A 21,310-nucleotide genomic window follows, 5' to 3' on the forward strand; every position below is an offset into this window, starting at 1 on the left:
GGGAAGTGAAATATTCTATCATCTTCACCAATTTGCTTGGTATGAGGTGAAGCCTCAAAGTTGTCTTTATTTGCATTTCTCTTATTATTAATGTTTTGTGGTGATGTCTGTCATCATTAGAAAGTTTTTACTTTATGTAACAGTCATGGGATCTTAGATTTTCATTCATTGTTGCTATATGAATAGTCTACCTTTTTCCCCTCCTCTGGTTATAGATCTTTATGTGACATGCAATTTTGATTGTTTCGAGATTGTAGTAGTAGAAAGAATTCTGATATAATGTGAGGAATATCAAGTTGGTCCATATGTCTGGACTTTAAAACATTTTTTTTAAAATGTGGAGAGGAGTAATATATTATTTGGCTGAAGATAGGAGGGGAGAAGATTGTAAAGAAATCGAAATGCCACATAGAGGGGTTTATATTTTACCCTAGAGGTTATAGGAAGCCATTGGAGTTTATTGAATATAGGAGGGTGACATGATCTGTATCTTAGGGAAGTTACTGTGGCAACTGGAGGATGCCTTTGAGTGCGGAGAGAATTGAGGCCAGGAAATGAATTAGGATACTTTTTTAATAGTCCAGGAGAGAGGTGATGAGAGCTTGAAAGAAGGCAGGGATTCCCTGAGAGATAATATGAATATCTAAGTGACAACTTGGCAACTAACTGGGTATGTGAGATAACCAAGAGTGGAGAGTTGAGAATCACACAAAGGTTGTGAACTTCAGTGAGTGGAGGAATGAGCCTGTACTTCACATTAATAGTTAAGCTCTGAAGAGGGATGGTTTTTAGGGGAGGATAAGTTCTATTTTGAACATGTTAATTTTCAGATGCCTATAGCATTTCCAGTTGGAAATGTCTAATAGATAATTGTTGCTGCAGGACTGGTTCATGAAAGAGAAATTGAGAGTCATAAATCTGACAGTCATAGGCATAGAAATGATAATTGAACCCACGGGAGTTAATGAGGTCACCAAGTGAGACAGTGATGAGACTGAAGAATGATCTGCCAGAAAGATAACTGAGAGAGAAATGTCACTAAAACAAACAGAGAGAAGAGTATCTCGGAGGAAACTGTCAAATAGTGCATGTAAGTCTTTCCATGCTCTCTGTAGTCCTTATATTCATTGTTTCTTATAGTGTAGCAACATTATATTATATTCATTTGCCATAAATTATTTAGACTTAAAAATACCAACATTCTATGAGTATTTCACGACTGAGACATGGAACCCCCAGTCTCAGGGAAATTGGAAATGAGTACCATGCAAACAACAGTGGGAAAACACATGATGGATATGAGGCCATAACATATAACCAATAACAAACTTTATATAACTGGAATAAAAGTTGCCATCGGGGGAAAAAATATGATTGAAAGAGCAGACATGCTAGTCAAGTGGTGAGATTACAGGTGATCAATGTGAGTGTGCTATTGGTGTCCCTGTATTGTTAGGAAAAAGGGGGAAAAAAACTCTGGATTACTTGGTTGGACCCTTGTCCAGGGTAGGCCTGGGCGGGTTGTGATTTTCATTGTTAACTGGGAACATCCAAACTGATGAGATGACAAATCTGTTTGAACATGGATCTAGTCCTATAAAATAACTCTTTCATGGTTTGATTAGTGTAGCACTAAATCTAACAATCAATTTTAAGTAATATTATCTTTTTGTTATCTACATGAGCCAACCATTGTCGCGGAAATTTCTAAGTCCGATGAAGAAAAGAAACAGTGAAGTCTCCAAGCCATAGGGGAAATAGGTTTATTGAGAGAGGGATCCTGTCTCACAATAAAGCTGGTCTCAGGTCTAGGACCCGAAGACCCCGAGGATAGGGATCACAGGGGTTTTATACCCCTTTAGGACTCTAAAGTATTTATACACTACTATTTTTAGACCAACTCTTCCCATTGCATCCCCATAGCATACTGAAAATGGTAGAGAAATGAAATATTTTAACATGGTCACCATGCCCAAATTATGAAAATGCAGTGACAGTAACAGGGTCAAACAAATACCTGGCAGCCAGCCAATTTGGGGTTCTTCTCAGAGCTTTTTGTAGAAGTCTAATGCATATTATATCGAATGCAGATTGGTTCCTTCATTTTAGGAGATACTATTTTTAGTACCTAGGTTGGACATTTAACCACAATAAAAGGAGATGTTCAAGAGACAAGTTTACAATAGACAAGAGATAAGTTTACAATAGTTTACAACTATGTTACATAGTTTCTTTCCTACTTACTGCATTTGCTTAAGCCATTAAAGAATACTCAGAGCACATTGAATCACAATCTCTAAGGGTTGGGGAAAATTTCATTCATACCATGTACAATGAATATCTCTACAGCCTTCCTCCTCCTGGCCTCCCCTCCCCCCCCAGGATATTTTGTAGTTGTATCTATATAAGATCTGAGTGTGTAAATTAATTTCTAGATATTTTATACATTTTGTGATTATTTTGAACATAATTACCCTTTCTTTTCCTTCCCTCCTGTTTGTTTGTTTCTCCCTCCCTCCCTCCCTTTCTCCCTTTTTCTCTCTTTCTTTCTTTCTTTTTTGGGGCAATGAGGGTTAAGTGACTTGCTTAGGATCACAGAGCTAGTAAGTGTCAAGTGTCTGAGGTCATATTTATTAACTCAGGTCCCCTTGAATCCAGGGTCAGTGCTTTTCCACTGTACCACCTAGCTGCTCCCTTTCCCTCCTGATTCTTGTCATTAATAAGCATAAATGTTGGTGAATTCTTTTAATGTATTTTATATTCTGCTGCTTTAATGAGAAATTCTTAGGAATTTAACATTTTTAGTTAATTCTCTTGAATTTTCTAAGAAATTCATCATATTGTTTGTGAATAGGTGTACTTTTGCTTTGCTCTTGCTTGTTTTATTGCTATAGCTAGAATTTCTTGTATTGTTAGTAACAGAGAATGTTGTCATTTCTGTTTTACCTATATAGTATTTGGAGAAATCCCCAGTGTTTCTCTTTTACACAGAAGCTAGACCTTGATTTTAGATTTTTTAAATTATAATTTTCACGACTGTTGATGTTTAGGTGTTGGAAAGATATCACATACTTTTGTATTTATTTCAAGGAGTAGTAGTGGTCTGTCTGTATTGCTTTGTAATTTGAAATTCAGTATCTTAAAATGATGTTTTTCATCTTAAATGCTGTTGGTAAACTTTCAAATGTTGTAAAATCACAACATCTAGACAGTTCGTGATTAAAAGTGAGAATACCATATTTTTCTCAATGTTAATCACATTTTTCTGCAAATTTGGCTGGGATAAAACCTAAGTGATAATGTATGCACATTGTTTTTTAGTGTATGCCTCTCTGTGTGTACATACTTAGAAAATGTAAGAGAATCGAATAAAAATTTAGATGACTAAGAGTTTCATTAAAGCAGCAGGATAGAAAATACATCAAAAGAAATAATCAATGTTTATAGTTATTAATGACAAGAATCAGTAGGGAAGTAAAGAATAAGTAATTCTTATAATAAAGTCAGTCACCTCATTTTACATTTGTGACTTACATTTGGATTTATTTTGTAAAAAGAATAGCTGGCATACTCTGCTCTTCTGGGAATCATGTTTTAGGAAGTACATTGACAAACTGGAGCATTTTGAAAGGCAGGTAACTGGGAATAAGAGAAGACTAGATGATATGCCATGTGAGGATCATTTGAAGGGACTAGAGTTATTTAGTCTGGAGAAGAGAAGATGCAGATGGTGACCTAATAGCTTTTGTATAGTTCTGAAGGGCCTTCATGTGGAAGATGTATTGGTTTTATTCTACTTGGCCCCTGAGTACAGATCTAGGAACAACAGATAGAATTTGCAAGAGGTAGCATTTATTATCCTATACATTTTTTTTCAAGTGTTGATCTATCTGTTTCTTTATTTTGCCAACCTACTTAGTGTCTTTTTTCAGTGCACTCAGCCACCAGTATTGTATTTCTTTTCTTTCTTTCTTTTTTTTTTGTGGGGCAATGAGGGATTAAGTGACTTGCCTAAGGTCACACAGCTAATAAGTGTCAAGTGTCTGAGGCTGAATTTGAACTCGGGTCCTCCTGAATCCAGGGCCGGTGCTTTATCCACTGTGCCACCTAGATGCCCCAGTAATGTATTTCTTTATCCTTATCTACCTCATTAATTTTTCTCCTATTTTCTCATCTACCTCATTCTATTACTTGACCCTATTATCTTGGTGTCTACTTATATACCTTTTGTATCTATCCATATTTATCAGTCAGTTATTATGATAGTCACTAGTGGAATGGCCAATGGTTAATTTAGACGTGGGCAAAGGTCTGGGTTTTTCCACTATGGTTGAATGTTAGGGGTTGGGGGAGACAATTCTCAGGCTTATTCTTATTCTGCATGGGCAGTAGGTTGAACTGAAATAATACCTCTCTGTTTTTAACTGTTATAGAATTACTGTAAAGAAAAACACATGCTCTTAGAGTTGTATCATGTAAATTTTATTATTGTCTACCACAACTTTGTGAGTTACTTAAGTTGCAACTTCTCCAAAAAATTCCCTGTTTCCCTTGGACTTACAAAGGGTTCTTTCTTATATAATTGCGGTGATATTCATGGTTATTGATTCATTTGGTAATAAGTTTTTGTTTGTTTTGATTCATTTGGTAATATGATACCATTTTTTAAATATTTCCTTCCCTTCTCTTGCCTTCCTCTGTACCCACCTATCTTTTTTTAAAAACAAAATCATTTTATTATTTTCCAGTTACATGTAGAAATAATTTTCAACATTTGTTTATATAAGATTTCCAATTTCAAAATTTTCTCCCTCCCTTCCCTCTCTCCCCTCCTCCCCTAGACAGCAGGCAATCTGATATAGGTTATATATACATAATAACATTAAACATATTTCTGCATTAGTCATGTTATACGAGAAGGATCAGAGCACAAAGAAAAAAACCTCAAATCAGAAGACCAACAGCACCAAAAACAAAAGAAATAGTATGGTTTAATCAGCATCCATATTCCCCAGTTCCTTCTTTTTTTTTTTTTTTCTGGATTTGGAGAGCCTTTTCCATCATGAGCCCTTTGGAACTTTCTTGTTCTGTTGGATTGGTGAGAAGAATCTAGTCTATCACAGTTGATCAACACATAATGTTGATGATACTGTGTATAATGTTCTTCTGGTTCTGCTCATCTCACTCATCATCAGTTCGTGCAACTCCTTCCAGGTTTCTCTGAACTCCACCTGCTCATCATTTCTTACAGCACAATAGAATTCCATTACATTCATATACCACAACTTGTTCAGCCATTCCCCAATTGATGGACATCCCCTCAATTTCCAATTCTTTGCCACCACAAAAAGAGCAGCTATAAATATTTTTGTACATGTGGGTCCTTTTCCCTTTTTTATGATCTCTTTGGGAAAAAGACCCAAGAGTGGTATTGCTGGGTCAAAGGGCCTATCTTTCTTTCATTCTTAATCTTAAATGCCTTCTGAAATATTAAGGTTTGAGAAGTTTTTGCTGTTTCTTGTTTCAAGAAGTAGAAACTGTAGGCATTTTGTTATAAATATTAAACTTTTTGTCTTATAACCTATGATATCATCTACAGAAAAAAATTATGTGATAAAATTTTGAAGTGAAATCTCCCCCCAGAGATCTCTCACAAGGGTATTACAGTTTTGGAAGTAATGGCCAAACATAATCTTTTGAATAAAAAATAACTTTGAAAGAAATTATATCACCTTGATATCAAAACATTTCACTGTCACCTGGGATGATAACTTCTTTTTGTTGAAGTAAAAAAGATTTTAGTTGTGAATAGGGTACTTATGCTGAAACTTTTTCAACTAGAAAGTTAGAATTAAAGCTTTCTGTCAATTGCTATAAACTATGAACAAGAATTTCTTAATCACTTACCACGTGCTAGGAACTGTGTTAGGTTCTGGAGATTCAAAGACAAAATGAAACTGTCCTTGTCCTCAAGGAGCTTAACATTCTATCAGATAAGGCAGAGAATAGGACGCATAAGTAACCTCTCTGTGGATTCCAATATTATATCTCCAGCTGCCTTTCAAACATCTTAAATTGGATGTCCAGCAGAGATTTTAACTCAAGATGTCTCTTATGGAACTGGAATTCATCTTTCACGCCTACATTTGCCCCACCTCCTATCTTCCCTATTATTCTAGAGAATAACACCATCCTCTCATTCCTTTTTCCTCTCAACCTAGGTGTCATCCTTGGCTCTTCATTATCTCTCCTCCCTCACCTGCCCTTATCCAATCCATTGCTAAGGCCTGTGAATTTTACCTTTGTAACATCTTTCAAATACTTCCTCTTTTTTCCTCTGATATCATCATTGCTCTGGTGCGGCCCCTTATCATCTCATTCCTGGACTAATGAAATAGCTTGTTGGTGGGTTTCCATGCTTCAAGTCTCTCTAGTCCAGTTTTTACTTTCTTCAGCCCCCAAAAATATTTTCCTATTGCTCAGATCTGACAATGTTACCGCTTCCCTAATTCTCCAACTCCCTATAACCTCCAGGATAAAAAAATCCTCTATTTAGGGTTCAAAGCCCCTCATAACCCAGCCCCTCCTACCTTCCTAGTCTTACATCTTACTGCCCTCTAAGTAACACCATACTTCTTGTTGTTGTTCTAATAAGATAAACCATTTTTTGGCTTTGGGCTTTTTCACCGCTTTCTCCTATTCCTGGAATGCTCTCCTTTCTCATCTCTGCCTCTTGACTTCTCTGACTTCCTTCAAGTAGCCATTAAAATCCTACCTTTTACAGAAAGCCTTTTCTAATCCCTCTTAATTCTAGTGCTTTCCCTCTTGTGATTAGTTCCAAATTATCCTGAATATAGCTTGTTTGAACATAATTGTTTGCATGTTATCTCTCCCATTAGACTGTGAGCTCCTTAGGGCTAGGACCATCTTTTTGTTTCCTTTTTAAAGATCCCTGTCACAATTGAAAGTAAGGTAAACTGAGGCAACAAAGTTCTGAGCATGTTCAATCTATTAGTAAGGCTAGCAGTTACCAATAAGAGGAGTCTTTCGCTACTCAGCAAGCCAAAAGAGCTAGAATGAAGATTGATGGACCATTTTTACAGAAAAAAGGAGGTGTATTACCCATTCCCCCCCCAAAAAAATAGAAGGCAGCATCATAGATGGGGAAAACAATATGATTGGTTACAAAACCTGAAACATCATCATCATGGGGGCCAAGATGATTGGATGGAAACAGGAATGTGGTACTAGCGACTTTTCCTTCCATCTTGTTAGTAGGAACTTCTGATTGATTTAATCCACCTGCAAGAATTATTATCATTATATAGATAACAGATTTCCTCTTCTTGGTCAAGGACAGCTAGAGGCAGAGAGATAATAAGTTTCTTTTAATTAAAATAATTTATAGGGAAACTGAATTTTAAACTTAACTCCAAAAGGAAGACTGAACTTCTGAACAACTCAAAGACAAAAAGAAATGTGATTTAGGCAGTTATACAAAATGTCAGTAGTTAATTGAATTAGTTTAAAAAATGGAGACAGTATCAGTTTGATTTCCTTACCCCTCACTGCTTAGCATAGTGACTATTACACAGTAGACATTTAATAAATACTAAGTAATAGGTATTTTCTTAATATTATAATGATAGCTCATATATTAAATATATATATATATATATATATATATATATATATATATATATATACACACACACACCCATATATATATATATACATACACACACATAGAGTTCTAGGAATGGAAAAAACATGCATTTTTCTTTTTTTAAATTAAAATTTTATTTTGTTTTTAGTTCCATGTTTTCCTTCTCTCACCTACCCCTTACCACTGAGAAAGTAACACAGACACGTATATATTTGTATCTGTGTGGTTGTGTATATATACATACACACAACATATAGACACATGTATCTATATGTGTGCATGTACATGTGTATATGTACCTACATTTAATACTTGCATATACATACATACATACATATATGCACACACAGATGTATGTATTAGGTGCTTACTAGTGCTTTTTGATCAATTGATTTAAAAACACTTTCTTCAAAATCATCCTTTGAAGCAATATAGCATATGTAAGGCCATCTTCTTTTTATGTATGAGCACATTGCATTTCAAAGAAGTTATAACTTTTATAAGGACTCTGGATGAATAAAGATCTATACAATGAGCTTTACTGAATTTCAAACATACTATGTCTTGACTTGCACAGGTACCTTAACTTTGATATATTAAAAGTAACTTATTTTTTTAAAAGGTAAAGACAGAGTTTTTAACACTCCATTGTGTGAACAAGGAATTGTTGGATTTGGTATTGGAATTGCAGTTAATGGAGCTACTGCCATTGCAGAAATTCAGTTTGCAGATTACATCTTCCCTGCCTTTGATCAGGTAAGTATAATTTGTCATTTTGTTAATAAAGTCTGTACAGTGCTAGCCTTCAAATTTTAAAGAAGGAATAATTATAATAGTTTATTCAATTATAGACAGCTTAAACATTTGTTAGAATTCCTAGAAAACTTAGTATAACAGTTCCTTGGGATGATCTGTGATTTTGAAGGTCTAGGTACTTCCTTTTTTTTTTTTTTTTTTTTTTTTTTTAGGTCTGGGTATTTCTACTGATACATATTGAAACCCCAATATACCTCATCTTTCTCATGGACTCTTGTTCATTTTTTACCATGCATCTTCACTGGAGAAACTATGTAGTGTGATAGAGGCCTTTCTCCCATTCTTTATGTTTAATGATGGATTAGACTTGTTATGTTTGCTAGCCTCCAGAGGTTAGTACTAAGAGTAGTGGGTGGAAGTTGCAAAGAAACAGATTTTGGTTGGATTAAGAACAACTTCCAAACACTTAGAGCTGCTTCAAAGTAGAATGAACCGCACAAGGAGTAATGCTATTGTATCATTAGAAGTTTCCAAGAAGTCTAGAAGACCAAATGTAAGGGATATCAAAGAATATATTCCTCTTCAGGTACAAGTTAGACTAGATGCCCTCTGAGGTTGCTTTGAATTTTTAGCTGTGATGTTGTGGTATCAGTGTACCAAATGAGTAGCCCCTGAATTGGTTTTCATTCTTGCTATGTGATTGACCTACTTCTTTGCTCAATCCCACATATCCTAGTTGATGTCTTTGAGTCTACCTTTTACACATAAAGAAACATTGGTAACATACACAGCCTGTTTATATCCATCATTCTCCATTAAAGTGTAACTCTGATCTCTTTTTGTGGCATAGAAATGATCTAGTATTATTGAAGGTTAGATTATGGCAGTCTTATCAGCCTGGAAAGGCTTTGATATTTGTACTCAGTGATGGGCCTAGTGTTTTCTGTCCTCCAAACCCAGTCTCACTAAGTGATGAATGTGACATTTAAAGCTCTGACAAATTTATTTGAGCAAAATATATGTAACAGTGGGGCATTAATGACTTATTTTAGTATGTTTTCTTTTTTAGATTGTTAATGAAGCAGCAAAATATCGTTATCGCTCTGGAGATCTCTTTAATTGTGGAGGCCTTACAATAAGAGCTCCTTGGGGTTGTGTAGGCCATGGGGCACTTTATCATTCTCAGTGTCCTGAGGCCTTTTTTGCTCACTGTCCAGGAATAAAGGTAAAGTCATCGTGTTGATTGTGCTTAATTATTTTGTGATTTTTCTCACTCTAATTTCTGTTAAATTGGAAATGGCATTGAGAGGAGGATAGAACTGAAAGTCTTGGACTTGACCTTAATTTAGTTGCTTTTATGAGACCAAGACCTCCATCTTGTTAAGGAAACACCACTGATAGTATTAACTTAAGGATGTCATAATTCTCATAGAGCTGAAAGAAGAAACTAAAAAACTTTCTTTCCTCCCCAGTACAATTCAACATATTTTTGTTAGGTGCCTAACCTTGGTTCAAGGCTAGGCTTTGGTAATAGAAAGATAGAAAATGACACAAGGAACTCATAGTCTAATCAAAAGGATAATATCCACAAGTGGATATAAGTTATAAGGTGATAATGTCAAAGGGAAGGGATACAGACAAAGTGCTACAAAGCCTCTCGAGGCAGAAAACTCTTATTTCTTTTCAGCTATAATTTCTTGCTTACATGATCTTACATTGGTTTTCCCTCCTGTACTGATAAAATCCTTAAGTACTATTGGTTAGGCAGAATGTTTGCTTGAATATGCTTTCTTATTTTAATTTTATAAGGAAAGAAGGGAATTCTGAGTTTCCTAGGTGAGATTTTCAGTTAAGGCAAGGAAGTACATTCCTGGAAAGTTAGTTTTGAAGTACCTCAGTGTATTATTTTCCTCCTACTATATTAATGGATTTTGTGGTATATCAAAGTTGTTATTTGTAGCTGAATATAGATGTATTATTAATGTAATTTGCAAATAATAGCTTGTGAGAATATCCAGATGCTAGGCAACAGTGGATTTTTTGTAACTCAGCAAAATATTATCTCATAATCATTTGCAGCTTAAATTGAATGAATTATCCATCAATCATTTTTATCTGGAAACACAAATATGAATTGGCCCTTTTTGAGCTATGCTTTATAAATCTGAGTTTATTATGATGTATCATGATTTAAGCCTTCTTTATTTAATTGTGTCAAAAATTAGATTCAGGTTGTCACATCATCAAGTAAGTATAACATGCCTTATAGAGCAGAACACATTTTGAAGAGGGAAACTTGGGATCTTATCCTGGTTCTGCTATTAATTGAGTACTGTTGGTTATATGTTTAAAACCTTTCTATATCTCATGATTCCAAGTATCACAGATGAACTGGATTAGGGGAAGAATGCACTCCCATCCCGGCTTTCTAAAAAAATGCATTTTTTGGCTTATAAATCTGGGTGGAATTTAAAGTAAGTGCTAGTTAATTTAAGTTGAATTTCATATTCTTTTAAACCAGCAGATATTGATTTTTTAAAAAGAACATTCCTTTCTATAAATTTAACTGTATAAAACTATTCCTAAATGGGTTGAAAAGCATCTTTTATTTTATTTATTTATTTATTTTTTTATTGGCAGATAGTTATACCTAGAAGCCCTTTCGAGGCCAAGGGACTACTTTTATCGTGCATAGAAGACAAAAATCCTTGCATATTTTTTGAACCTAAAATCCTTTACAGGGCAGCAGGTAAAATGTTTTTCTATTTTTTTTCCTGTTACATGTATACAAGATCTTTGTTAGATTTTATTATGCAGACTTTCAATGATGGTTTTTCATCATTAGCCTTAATTTTATATTTTCCATAGAGGAAACCTTCTTCTTGGTCTGAAGCTTCCTATATTGTTCTCTCTTCAAATATAACTCTCTGTGACAATTTAGGTAAGGTCTGATGACTCATTTTTGAATTATTTTTTTTTTAAGCTCATACTTCTCCCAGTGAATCATCAGACTTTCCCTAGAGGCAGCATAGTATATGGAAAGAACAAAAAGACTGGGAGTCTGAAGGTACTTCCTGTCTCAGTTTTGCCACTAATTAGCGGTGTGACTCATACCATTTAAGGTTTTTTTGTGCCTTAGTTTCCTTACTTGTAAAATAAGCTGATGTTGAACTTAGATGATTTCTAAGGTCCTTTCCAGATAAAAAAGTCCTGTGATCTGCATCAAATTCATCTTACTGAATGTATATCTTTCAAAGAAAAGCAATCAAAATTCAAGTTTTATTTAATAATATAGAATAAAAAAATCAAGTCTTCTCTGAAGAATGTACAGTATTAGAAATAACAAAATTTACATATGAAATTGACATAACTCATTACAGTTTAAATTTTGCCTTAAATACATAATGAAATCAATGGATGATTCAAAAACTCATAAGAAAGTTGCTTATTGAGCATAACATAGCATATTCATGTTTCACTGAAAACTAGATAGAAGATTCTTTTTTTTTAATTTATTTTTTAGTTTATATAAGATTTCCAATTTCAAATTTTTCTCCTTCCCTCCCCTCTCTCCCCCCTCCCCTAGACAGCAGGCAATCTGATATAGGTTATATATACATAATAACATTAAACATATTTCTGCATTAGTCATGTTATATGAGAAGGATCAGAGCACAAAGGAAAAACCTGAAATCAGAAAACCAACAGCATAAAAAACAAAAGAAATAGTATGGTCCAATCAGCATCCATATTCTCCAGTTCCTTTTTTTTTCCCTTGGATTTGGAGAGCCTTTTCCATCATGAGTCCTTTGGAACATTCTTGTTCCGTTGGATTGGTGAGAAGAATCTAATCTATTACAGTTGATCAACACATAATGTTGATGATACTGTGTATAATGTTCTTCTGGTTCTGCTCATCTTACTCATCATCAGTTCATGCAAGTCCTTCTAGGTTTCTCTGAACTCCACCTGCTCATTGTTTCTTACAGCACAATAGAATTCCATTACATTCATATACCACAACTTGTTTAGCTATTCTGCAATTGATGGACATCCCCTCAATTTCCAATTCCTTGCCACCACAAAAAGAGCAGCTATAAATATTTTTGTACATGTGGGTCCTTTTCCCTTTTTTATGATCTCTTTGGGAAAAAGACCCAAGAGTGGTATTGCTGGGTCAAAGGGTATGCACAGCTTTATAGCTCTTTGGGCATAATTCCAAATTGCTCTCCAGAATGGTTGGATCAGTTTATAGCTCCACCATCAATGCATTAGTGTTCCAATTTTCCCACAGCTTCTCCAACATTTATTATTTTCCTTTTTTGTCATATTAGCCAATCTAATAAGTGTCAGACGGTACCTTAGAGTTGTTTTAATTTGCATCTCTCTAATCAATAGTGATTTAGAACATTTTTTAATATGGGAATAGATGGCTTTGATTTCTTCATCAGAAAACTGCCTGTTCATATCCTTTGACCATTTCTCAATTGGGGAATGACTTGGATTCATATAAATTTGATTTAGTTCCCTATATATTTTAGAAATGAGGCCATAAAGTTTGTTTCCCAGCTATCTGCATCCCTTCTAATTTTGGATGTATTGCTTCTGTTTGTACAAAACCTTTTTAATTTAATGTAATCAAAGTCATCCATTTTGCATTTCATAATATTCTCTATCTCTTGTTTGGTCATAAACTGCTCTCCTTTCCAAAGATCTGAAAGGTAGACTATTCCTTTTTCTCCTAATTTACCTATGGTATCACCTCTTATGTCTAAAACATGTACCCATTTTGACCTTATTTTAGTATAAGGTGTCAGATGTTGGTCTGTACCTAATTTCTGCCATACTATCTTCCAGTTTTCTCAGCAGTTTTTGTCAAATACTGAATTCCTATCCCAGAAGCTCGGGTCTTTGGGTTTATCAGTTACATTACTAATGTCATTTACTACTGTCTCTCCTGTGCCTAGCCTATTCCATTGGTCCTCCACTCTATTTCTTGGCCAGTACCAGATAGTTTTGATGACTGCCGCTTTATAGTAGAGCTCCAGATTTGGTACAGCTAACCCACCTTCCTGTGCATTTTTTTTTTCATTATTTCCCTTGATATTCTTGACTTTTTGTTTTTCCAGATGAATTTTGTTGTTATTTTTTATAGCTCTATAAAATAATTTTTAGGTAGTCTGATTGGTATGGCACTGAATAAGTACATTAATTTAGGTAGAATTGTCATTTTTATCATATTAGCTCTGCCTATCCATGAGCAATTGATATCTTTCCAATTTTTTAGATCTGATTTGATTTGTTTGAAAAGTGTTTGGTAATTGTGCTCATAGAGTTCCTGGGTTTGTCTTGGCAAGTAGACTCCCAAGTATTTTATATTATCCACTGTTACTTTAAATGGAATTTCTCTTTTTATCTCTTGCTGCTGGACTTTGTTGGTCATGTATAGAAATGCTGATGATTTATGTAGATTTATTTTATATATTTTATATATTTATTTTATATTCTGCTACTTTGCTAAAGTTGTTAATTGTTTCCAGTAATAGTTGATTCTCTAGGATTCTCTATGTATACCATCATATCCTCTGCATTTTGTTTCCTCCTTGCCTATTCTAATTCCTTTAATTCCTTTTTCTTCTCTGATTGCTAAAGCTAACATTTCTAGTACAATATTAAATAATAGAGGTGATAATGGACATCCCCGTTTGACCCCTGATCTTATTGGGAAGACCTCTAACTTATCTCCATTACATATAATGCTTGCTGATGGTTTTAGGTAGATACTGCTTATTATTTGAAGGGAAAGCTCCACCTATTCCTAAGCTCTCTAGCGTTTTTATTAGGAATGGGTGCTGTATTTTGTCAAAAGCTTTCTCTGCATCTATTGAGATAATCATATGATTTTGGTTAGTTTTCTTATTGATATGGTTCATTATGTTGATAGTTTTCCTAATGTTGAATCAGCCCTGCATTCCTGGTATAAATCCCACCTGGTCATAGTGTATTATCCTGGTAATCACTTGCTGTAATCTCCTTGCTAATATCTTATTTAAGATTTTAGCATCAATATTCATTAGGGAAATTGGTCTATAATTTTCTTTCTCTGTTTTGGCTCTACCTGGTTTTGGTATCACCACCATATTCGTGTCACAAAACGAATTTGGTTGAACTCCTTCTTTACCTATTTTTCCAAATAATTTGTATAATATTGGAACTAATTGTTCTTTAAATGTTTGGTAGAATTCACCTGTAAACCCATCTGGCCATGGGTTTTTTTTTCTTAGGAGTTCATCAATGGCTTGTTCAATTCCTTTTTCTAATATGGGGTTATTTAAGGAATTTATTTCCTCTTCAGTTAACCTGGGCAGTTTGTATTTTTGTAAATATTTATCCACTTCATTTAGATTGTTAAATTTATTGACACACAGTTGGGCAAAATAGTTCCTAATTATTGCTTTAATTTCCACTTCATTGGTGGTAAGATCACCCTTTTCATTTTTGATACTGGTAATTTGGTTTTCTTCTTTCTTTTTTTTAATCAAATTAACCAGTGGTTTATCTATTTTATTGGCTTTTTCATAAAACCAGCTCTTTGTTTTATTGATTAATTCTATATTTTTCTTGCTTTCAATTTTATTAATTTCTCCTTTAATTTTCAGGATTTATAATTTAGTATTTAATTGGGGATTTCTAATTTGTTCTTTTTCTAGCTTTTTAAGTTGCATGCCCAAGTCATTGATCTCCTCTTTCTCTATTTTATTCATGTAAGCAGTTAGAGCTATAAAATGTCCCCTAAGCACAGCTTTGGCTGCATCCCATAGATTTTGGTATGTTGTCTCATTATTGTCATTCTCTTGGATAAAGTTATTGATTGTTTCTATGATTTGTTGTTCGACCCATTCATTCTTTTTTTTTTTTTTTTTGTGACGCAACTGGGGTTAAGTGACTTGCCCGGGGTCACACAGCTAGTTAAGTGTTAAGTGTCTGAGGCTGGATTTGAACTCAGGTACTCCTGACTCCAGGGCCAGTGCTCTATCCACTGCACCACCTAGCTGCCCCTGACCCATTCATTCTTTAGAATGAAATTATTTAGTTTCCAATTGATTTTCCATCTACCTTTCCATGGCTCTTTATTACATGTAATTTTTATTGCATCATGATCTGAGAAGGATGAATTTACTATTTCTGCCTTTCCACATTTGACTATGATGTTTTTGGGCCCTAATACATGGTCAGTTTTTGAAAATGTGCCATGTACTGCTGAGATAAAGGTATATTCCTTTCTATCTCCATTCAGTTTTCTCCAGACATCTATCATATGTAACTTTTCTAGTATTCTATTCACCTCTTTCACTTCTTTCTTATTTATTTTGTGGCTAGATTTATCTAATTCTGAGAGGGGAAGATTCAGATCCCCCACTAGTATAGTGTTACTGTCTATTTCCTCTTTTAACTCATTTAACTTCTCCTCTAAGAATTTGGATGCTATACCACTTGGTGCATACATGTTTAATATTACTTCATTATCTATAGTACCTTTTAACAAGATGTAGTTTCCTTCCTTATCTCTTTTAATTAGATCTATTTTTGCCTTTGCTTCGTCTGAGATAAGGATTTCTACCCCTGCTTTTTTTACTTTCGCTGATGCATAATATATTTTGCTCCAGCCTTTTACCTTTACTCTGTGTGTATCTCTCTGCTTCAAATGTATTTCTTGTAACCAGCATATTGCTGGATTCTGGTTTTTAATCCACTCTGCAATTTGCTTCCGTTTTATGAGAGAGTTCATCCCATTCACATTCACATTTAAAATTATTATCTGTTTATTTCCCTCCATCTTCTTTTCCCCTTTGTACTCTTTTTTCCCCTTTTCCCCCCTATTCCACTTGACCAGTGTTTTGCTTCTGACCACTGCCTCCCTCAATCTGTCCTCCCTTTTATCAGCTGCCCTGCTTTTTCTTGCCCCTTTTCCCCCCACTTGTGCCCTCCCTTCTATCAATACCACCCTTTTCCCCCTTCCCCTTTTGTTTCCTTAAAGAGTAAGCCAAATTTCTTTATACAAATGGGAGTGTATTTTCTTCCCTTCCTGAACCAAGTCTGATGGTTCCAACAATGCCCACCCCTCCCTTCTTTCCCTCTGTTGTAATGGGTTCTTTTTGTGCCTCTTCCTTTGATATAATTAACCCCATTCCACCTCTCCCTTCCTCTCCTCCCCCTAGTCTTCTTTTATTTTGACCCTTAAGTTTCTTTATATCATCACATCACAGTTGATTTAAGAACAATACCTTTACAGAGATACAGATCCCAAGAGTTAAAAAGTATTATCCTCCCTCATATGGACTCAAGCAGTTTAACATCATTAAACAACCTTTTTCTCCCCCTTGTTTTCCTCTTTATATTTCTCTAGAGTCTTGTATTTGGAGATCAAATTTTCTGTTCATTTTTGGTCTTTTTCTTAGGAAGCCTAATTTCCTCCTTGCCTATTCTAATTCCTTTAATTCTTTTTTCTTCTCTGATTGCTACAGATAACGTTTCTAGTACAATGTTCAATAATAGAGGTGATAATGGACATCTCTGTTTCACCCCTGATCTTATTGGGAAGGCCTCTAACTTATCTCCATTGCATATAATACTTTAGAAAATTAATTTCTAAATAGTGCATTTCAAATAAGCTGTCCACAACAGACAATGCTTGTACTATATGACATGCTCTGCAGACAGATGTTATTTCCACATTACTTAGTTGACCTTTCCATAGGTATAACAAAATATTCCATAAGTTACCCTCCTCTACTTTTCTTGAAATAAACTTGAGATGTTTCTGATTCAGTTTTAAAATGCATAACTAATAAAAGACAGATCACAAGGCTAAATGCTTATGCATTCTAGTTGTTTTAAAATATAAAAAGGACTAGAATCTCTAAGCCAGATAGCTTGAATCTTATACCTGCGTCTCACCCAGATATTACGGTATTAACCTAGGGATGAAGAGACAATTGTGTACATACTGATCAAATGACATGATTATAGGAATTTGCTATAAAAGAAGAACAAAGCTCTGAGGGAAAAGTGCTTCCCAACTCCCAGTAGAAGTTCTGCATAAAACCAATACAATATGCCAGACTTAACATCAGCCAGGTGGGAGAGTTTACATTCCATATGTAATATTTGCGGAAACTGAATCATGTGACACCTACCTCAGCCTTTGCCAAAAAGTCAGTCTCCCAGCCTTTCCCAAGAGAACTCCACCTGCAGTGCATATATGTAAAAACTCCATAGGGTTGCTGGCATCATGGAACATATGACCATCACATGATGGTCATAACTGGAGTCAGACTCAGAGTAATAATAGTTAATAGTTCCATAATGTCTTAAATAGCAAGTTCCAGTAATCAGTACTAAAAGTAAATTCACTTCTCAAGGATCATATGTCTTATGTAGCAAGCATTAACTATGCTTGTACTGACATTAAATTTATACTTTTCATCCCTGAGTTAACACTACATAATTGAATCTGCCTTGAGATGCTCAATAACAAACAACAAAATTGTTGTAATAAGTGTAATTAATCCCAAATTGTATACCGAGAACAGATCAGAAAATGCTTCACACAATAGCATATAGTAAAACAGGTTTAGGTATTAAACATAGGTTACTGCCCTCAGAATTCCTTTAAACCTTTGAGATGACACAACTACTCTACATGTGTTCCTACACATGTTCTAATTCCAAATAATAATCATAGGTAAAATCCTATTTCCTATTAAGGTGATATAAGACAATTCATAAGTTACCAATATTCACTAGTTTATCTTATACATATCAAATTCAGGCACTAATTTAACTATTGCTTAATACCAATAAATTCAGATCAAAATGTTAAGATCTTTCTCACAGCTTAGTGGTTATTAATACTAGATACTCTAGTATTAATTTAATAACTAATTAATTCAGTATTGGAATAACAACTTCCACTTTGTCTAATCTTATAATAGAATATTCCATGATAGTTATACACTAAAGCTAAGAATGAAACTCAAATATTCCAATATTCAGGGTTCCAGAAACGCTTTTTCCATCAATTAATCAAGGCTCACAAATCAAAGTAGGTTTGGACATGATTATTATCAATATCAAATTGTCATTGCAACAGATTAGCTTATAAATAAGATAGCAGGCCTTCTAAATCACACGTGTTAATTGAACATGTACACATGGTATCCTGAACACATCTTTTTTTAAGAAACAGCTTAAAATTTATTCTTATGTGAAAAGGAATATTCACCAGCCTTTCATGAGATAAAATACTTTCAAATGACAATTATCTCTCTTTTATTGACTCCTCAAAGCCAGAAAGGAACCTTTAAGATTGAAATTTCCCAAGATTAAGTTGAAGAAAGTTAACTTTACCCATTCCATACCTCTCTCTCACCCTAATGTGTTTGCAGTGGAGAGGAATTTCTGCTTCTTCCAAACCAAATAGGAAATATTAATAACAGATTTTTACTAGGCCCTTTTAAAATTCTCTCATTATCTGTCTTCACAATACAACTTTAGTGAGGCAATTAAATAACCCAGCAGTTTTTTTTTTTTAAGCCAAGTCAGGTCATTTATCTCTAGATCCCCCCCTCCCCCCACCTTGTCTTTCAAGATAAGGAGGTTTCAAAAAAAAGATAAGGAGGTTTCCAAGTCCCATTCCCCATCCTTGGAACACCAAGCTGCATTTCACAAAGAAATCACATGAAACTTCTATAACTTTATCTCTTTTCTTGATTTTTTTAATCTTTTCTTTGTAATTTCTAACTCTTAACGAAAAGCAAATCACTGTACTTTACTGAGGATCTGGTTAGATCTTCAAGCCTTAATATACAGCTGAGGATCTTCTGAGGGTTTCTTACTATGCCCACCACAGAAAACCATTATTACAATCAATTAAATTCATAACCGAAGAGAGTTTAAAGAATTTGAATCTGACAATATCTCTAATACAATGAACTATTAAACTGTTGGACACTTTTCCTTTACATATTACAAATACAAATTTCCTGATTGAGTATCATAATAATAAATTTAAAAATGAGATCAGAAATGATTCAATTATACCTGAATTTATTTTCCAAATGATATCATATAGAACCTCAATTGATAATTTCATTTTAGTATTAATTCATCTCATAACCACTTATTCTAAGCACTTCCTATTTTCCTGTTGTTTTTTAAAACTATTCCACTACAAAAGAATTTTTGTTTTTAAAGTGGCAGTATATAGTTTGTATGATTCCTAAAATTTCCTTTTTTTTTTTTGAAAAATTTTCCCCCAAATTTCTTAGATAGCCCAATCAAATTCAGTTACCCTTCTTGATTTCCTAATAACAAAAACTTTTCTTTTGTTGGTTTAAATGAATATTTTAATACCACATTCAGTTCTCCAATCAGTCTGCATGACAATGCCAGAGCATCAAACTTCCCCCTTCTCCTCTCTCACTTCCTTAACCTAGCCACATTTTGGGGTAGCTTTATCAAACAATTAAACAAAATTTTCTTTCTAAATTCCAAGCTCAAACTTAGACACACATAATTTCTTTTTAGCTTTTCTTTAACCTAATTTAGACTGGTTAAAGGAGTTCCAGTAGGCTGTATATATATATAAATTTAATTTAGCTAATCTGAAAAAAATTACAACTGTGGGCTATATGAAAAACTATAACTTTAGAAAAATTATAATTGGCCATAAATCCCTTTGTGTTTGCCATTCAAATAGAAGAATATTTTTTAACTAACTTGTGGGTCTAATCTGTGGACTTTTGGCTGGCTATCTGACTCTGTTTAGCTGGTAAAGCTATAGCTGGCTATTAGCTGCCTAAGCCAGTCTGCAAGGGCCTGTTCCTTCCCCCACTGCCTCTCAGAGTGATAAGAAAAAAAGATTAAAATGCTTCTTTTAATTAAAGCAAATATGGGGTTTATTTAGGTGAATAAATTTCGAGTTAAATGTAGAAACAAGGATAACAAAAGTAAAATATGACCTGTCAGCTTTTTAAACTTTCTGTCACCTCTCGCCTATGGGTGTGCTGGGCTCTGCCACTGCGGCCTGCAGCCACACCTTGCTTGGACAGGTTCACCTTCAGTCCTCTCCAACTTTCACTCTTTTTCTCCTTCACTCCAGCTCCTGTCTCGCTTTCACTGCCCTGCTCCTTTCTTCTAACTCCAACCCCCCTTCGCTTTGTCGACCCTCTCTGAAAAGCCTCTTAGTGTCCTCATTCATCTGGCGTCTCTCTACCTTCTCACTAGCTTTTTCTTCATCTCCTCTGTGCTGACTGACATTCTTTTAGCGTCCCCCCTTTCCATCTAACTTCCCTCTCTGTACTGCCACGCTGAACCCTGAAAAGCCCCTCTGTCCTGTTGCCAACCCCCTTGCGCTTCTTCTCTCACTCCTCTTTGTACCATAGTGCCAGTCTCCTTAGTGAACCCCCCAGCACTTCTTCTCTCGCCAACCTTCCAGCATCTCTACCTCCCAGGCTATATATCTCCCTTCTCTCCCCTCAACCTCAGGTTCCCTGCGCCCCCACACATGCCAAGCTAATTCGTTGGCTAGCACTGTGGCTCGTAGCCTCGAGTCAGCCGTGCACACCACACTCAGGGCTTGAGGGGCCCATGCCTTCTGCTGCATGCCTGGGACCTCTGCACAGGTTGTGCCAGGGGCCTGCCAGGATAAGTCTGGGATCTCTGGGGAAGCTCCCCTCAGGATGGAGGGAGCTGGGACTTTCCCCAGCTGTCCACTGCATTCTCTAAGGCCCACTTGACTTCTCAGCTTGCCCACTGAAGCAGAGTGGGAGGGGCAGCTCTGCTTACACAGAGAAAAAACCTGAGGGCCTAAGGCTTTTTAATCTC

The 21,310-nt window shown here is 35.0% G+C and overlaps 1 protein-coding gene across 2 annotated transcripts in view; it reads left to right on the plus strand.

The window, feature by feature from the left end:
• The window catches only part of BCKDHB (branched chain keto acid dehydrogenase E1 subunit beta), a 284,101-nt gene that overhangs the window by 49,196 nt on the left and 213,595 nt on the right, over window positions 1–21,310 (plus strand). For both annotated transcript variants that reach the window (XM_043963534.1, XM_043963533.1), the window contains exons 4-6: window positions 8,289–8,422; window positions 9,492–9,647; window positions 11,063–11,171. In XM_043963534.1, the coding sequence (XP_043819469.1) occupies window positions 8,289–8,422; window positions 9,492–9,647; window positions 11,063–11,171 (399 nt within the window). The remainder of the gene's footprint in view (window positions 1–8,288; window positions 8,423–9,491; window positions 9,648–11,062; window positions 11,172–21,310) is intronic.

The sequence above is a fragment of the Dromiciops gliroides genome, chromosome 4 (genome assembly GCF_019393635.1).
Source record: "Dromiciops gliroides isolate mDroGli1 chromosome 4, mDroGli1.pri, whole genome shotgun sequence".
Taxonomy (NCBI): domain Eukaryota; kingdom Metazoa; phylum Chordata; class Mammalia; order Microbiotheria; family Microbiotheriidae; genus Dromiciops; species Dromiciops gliroides.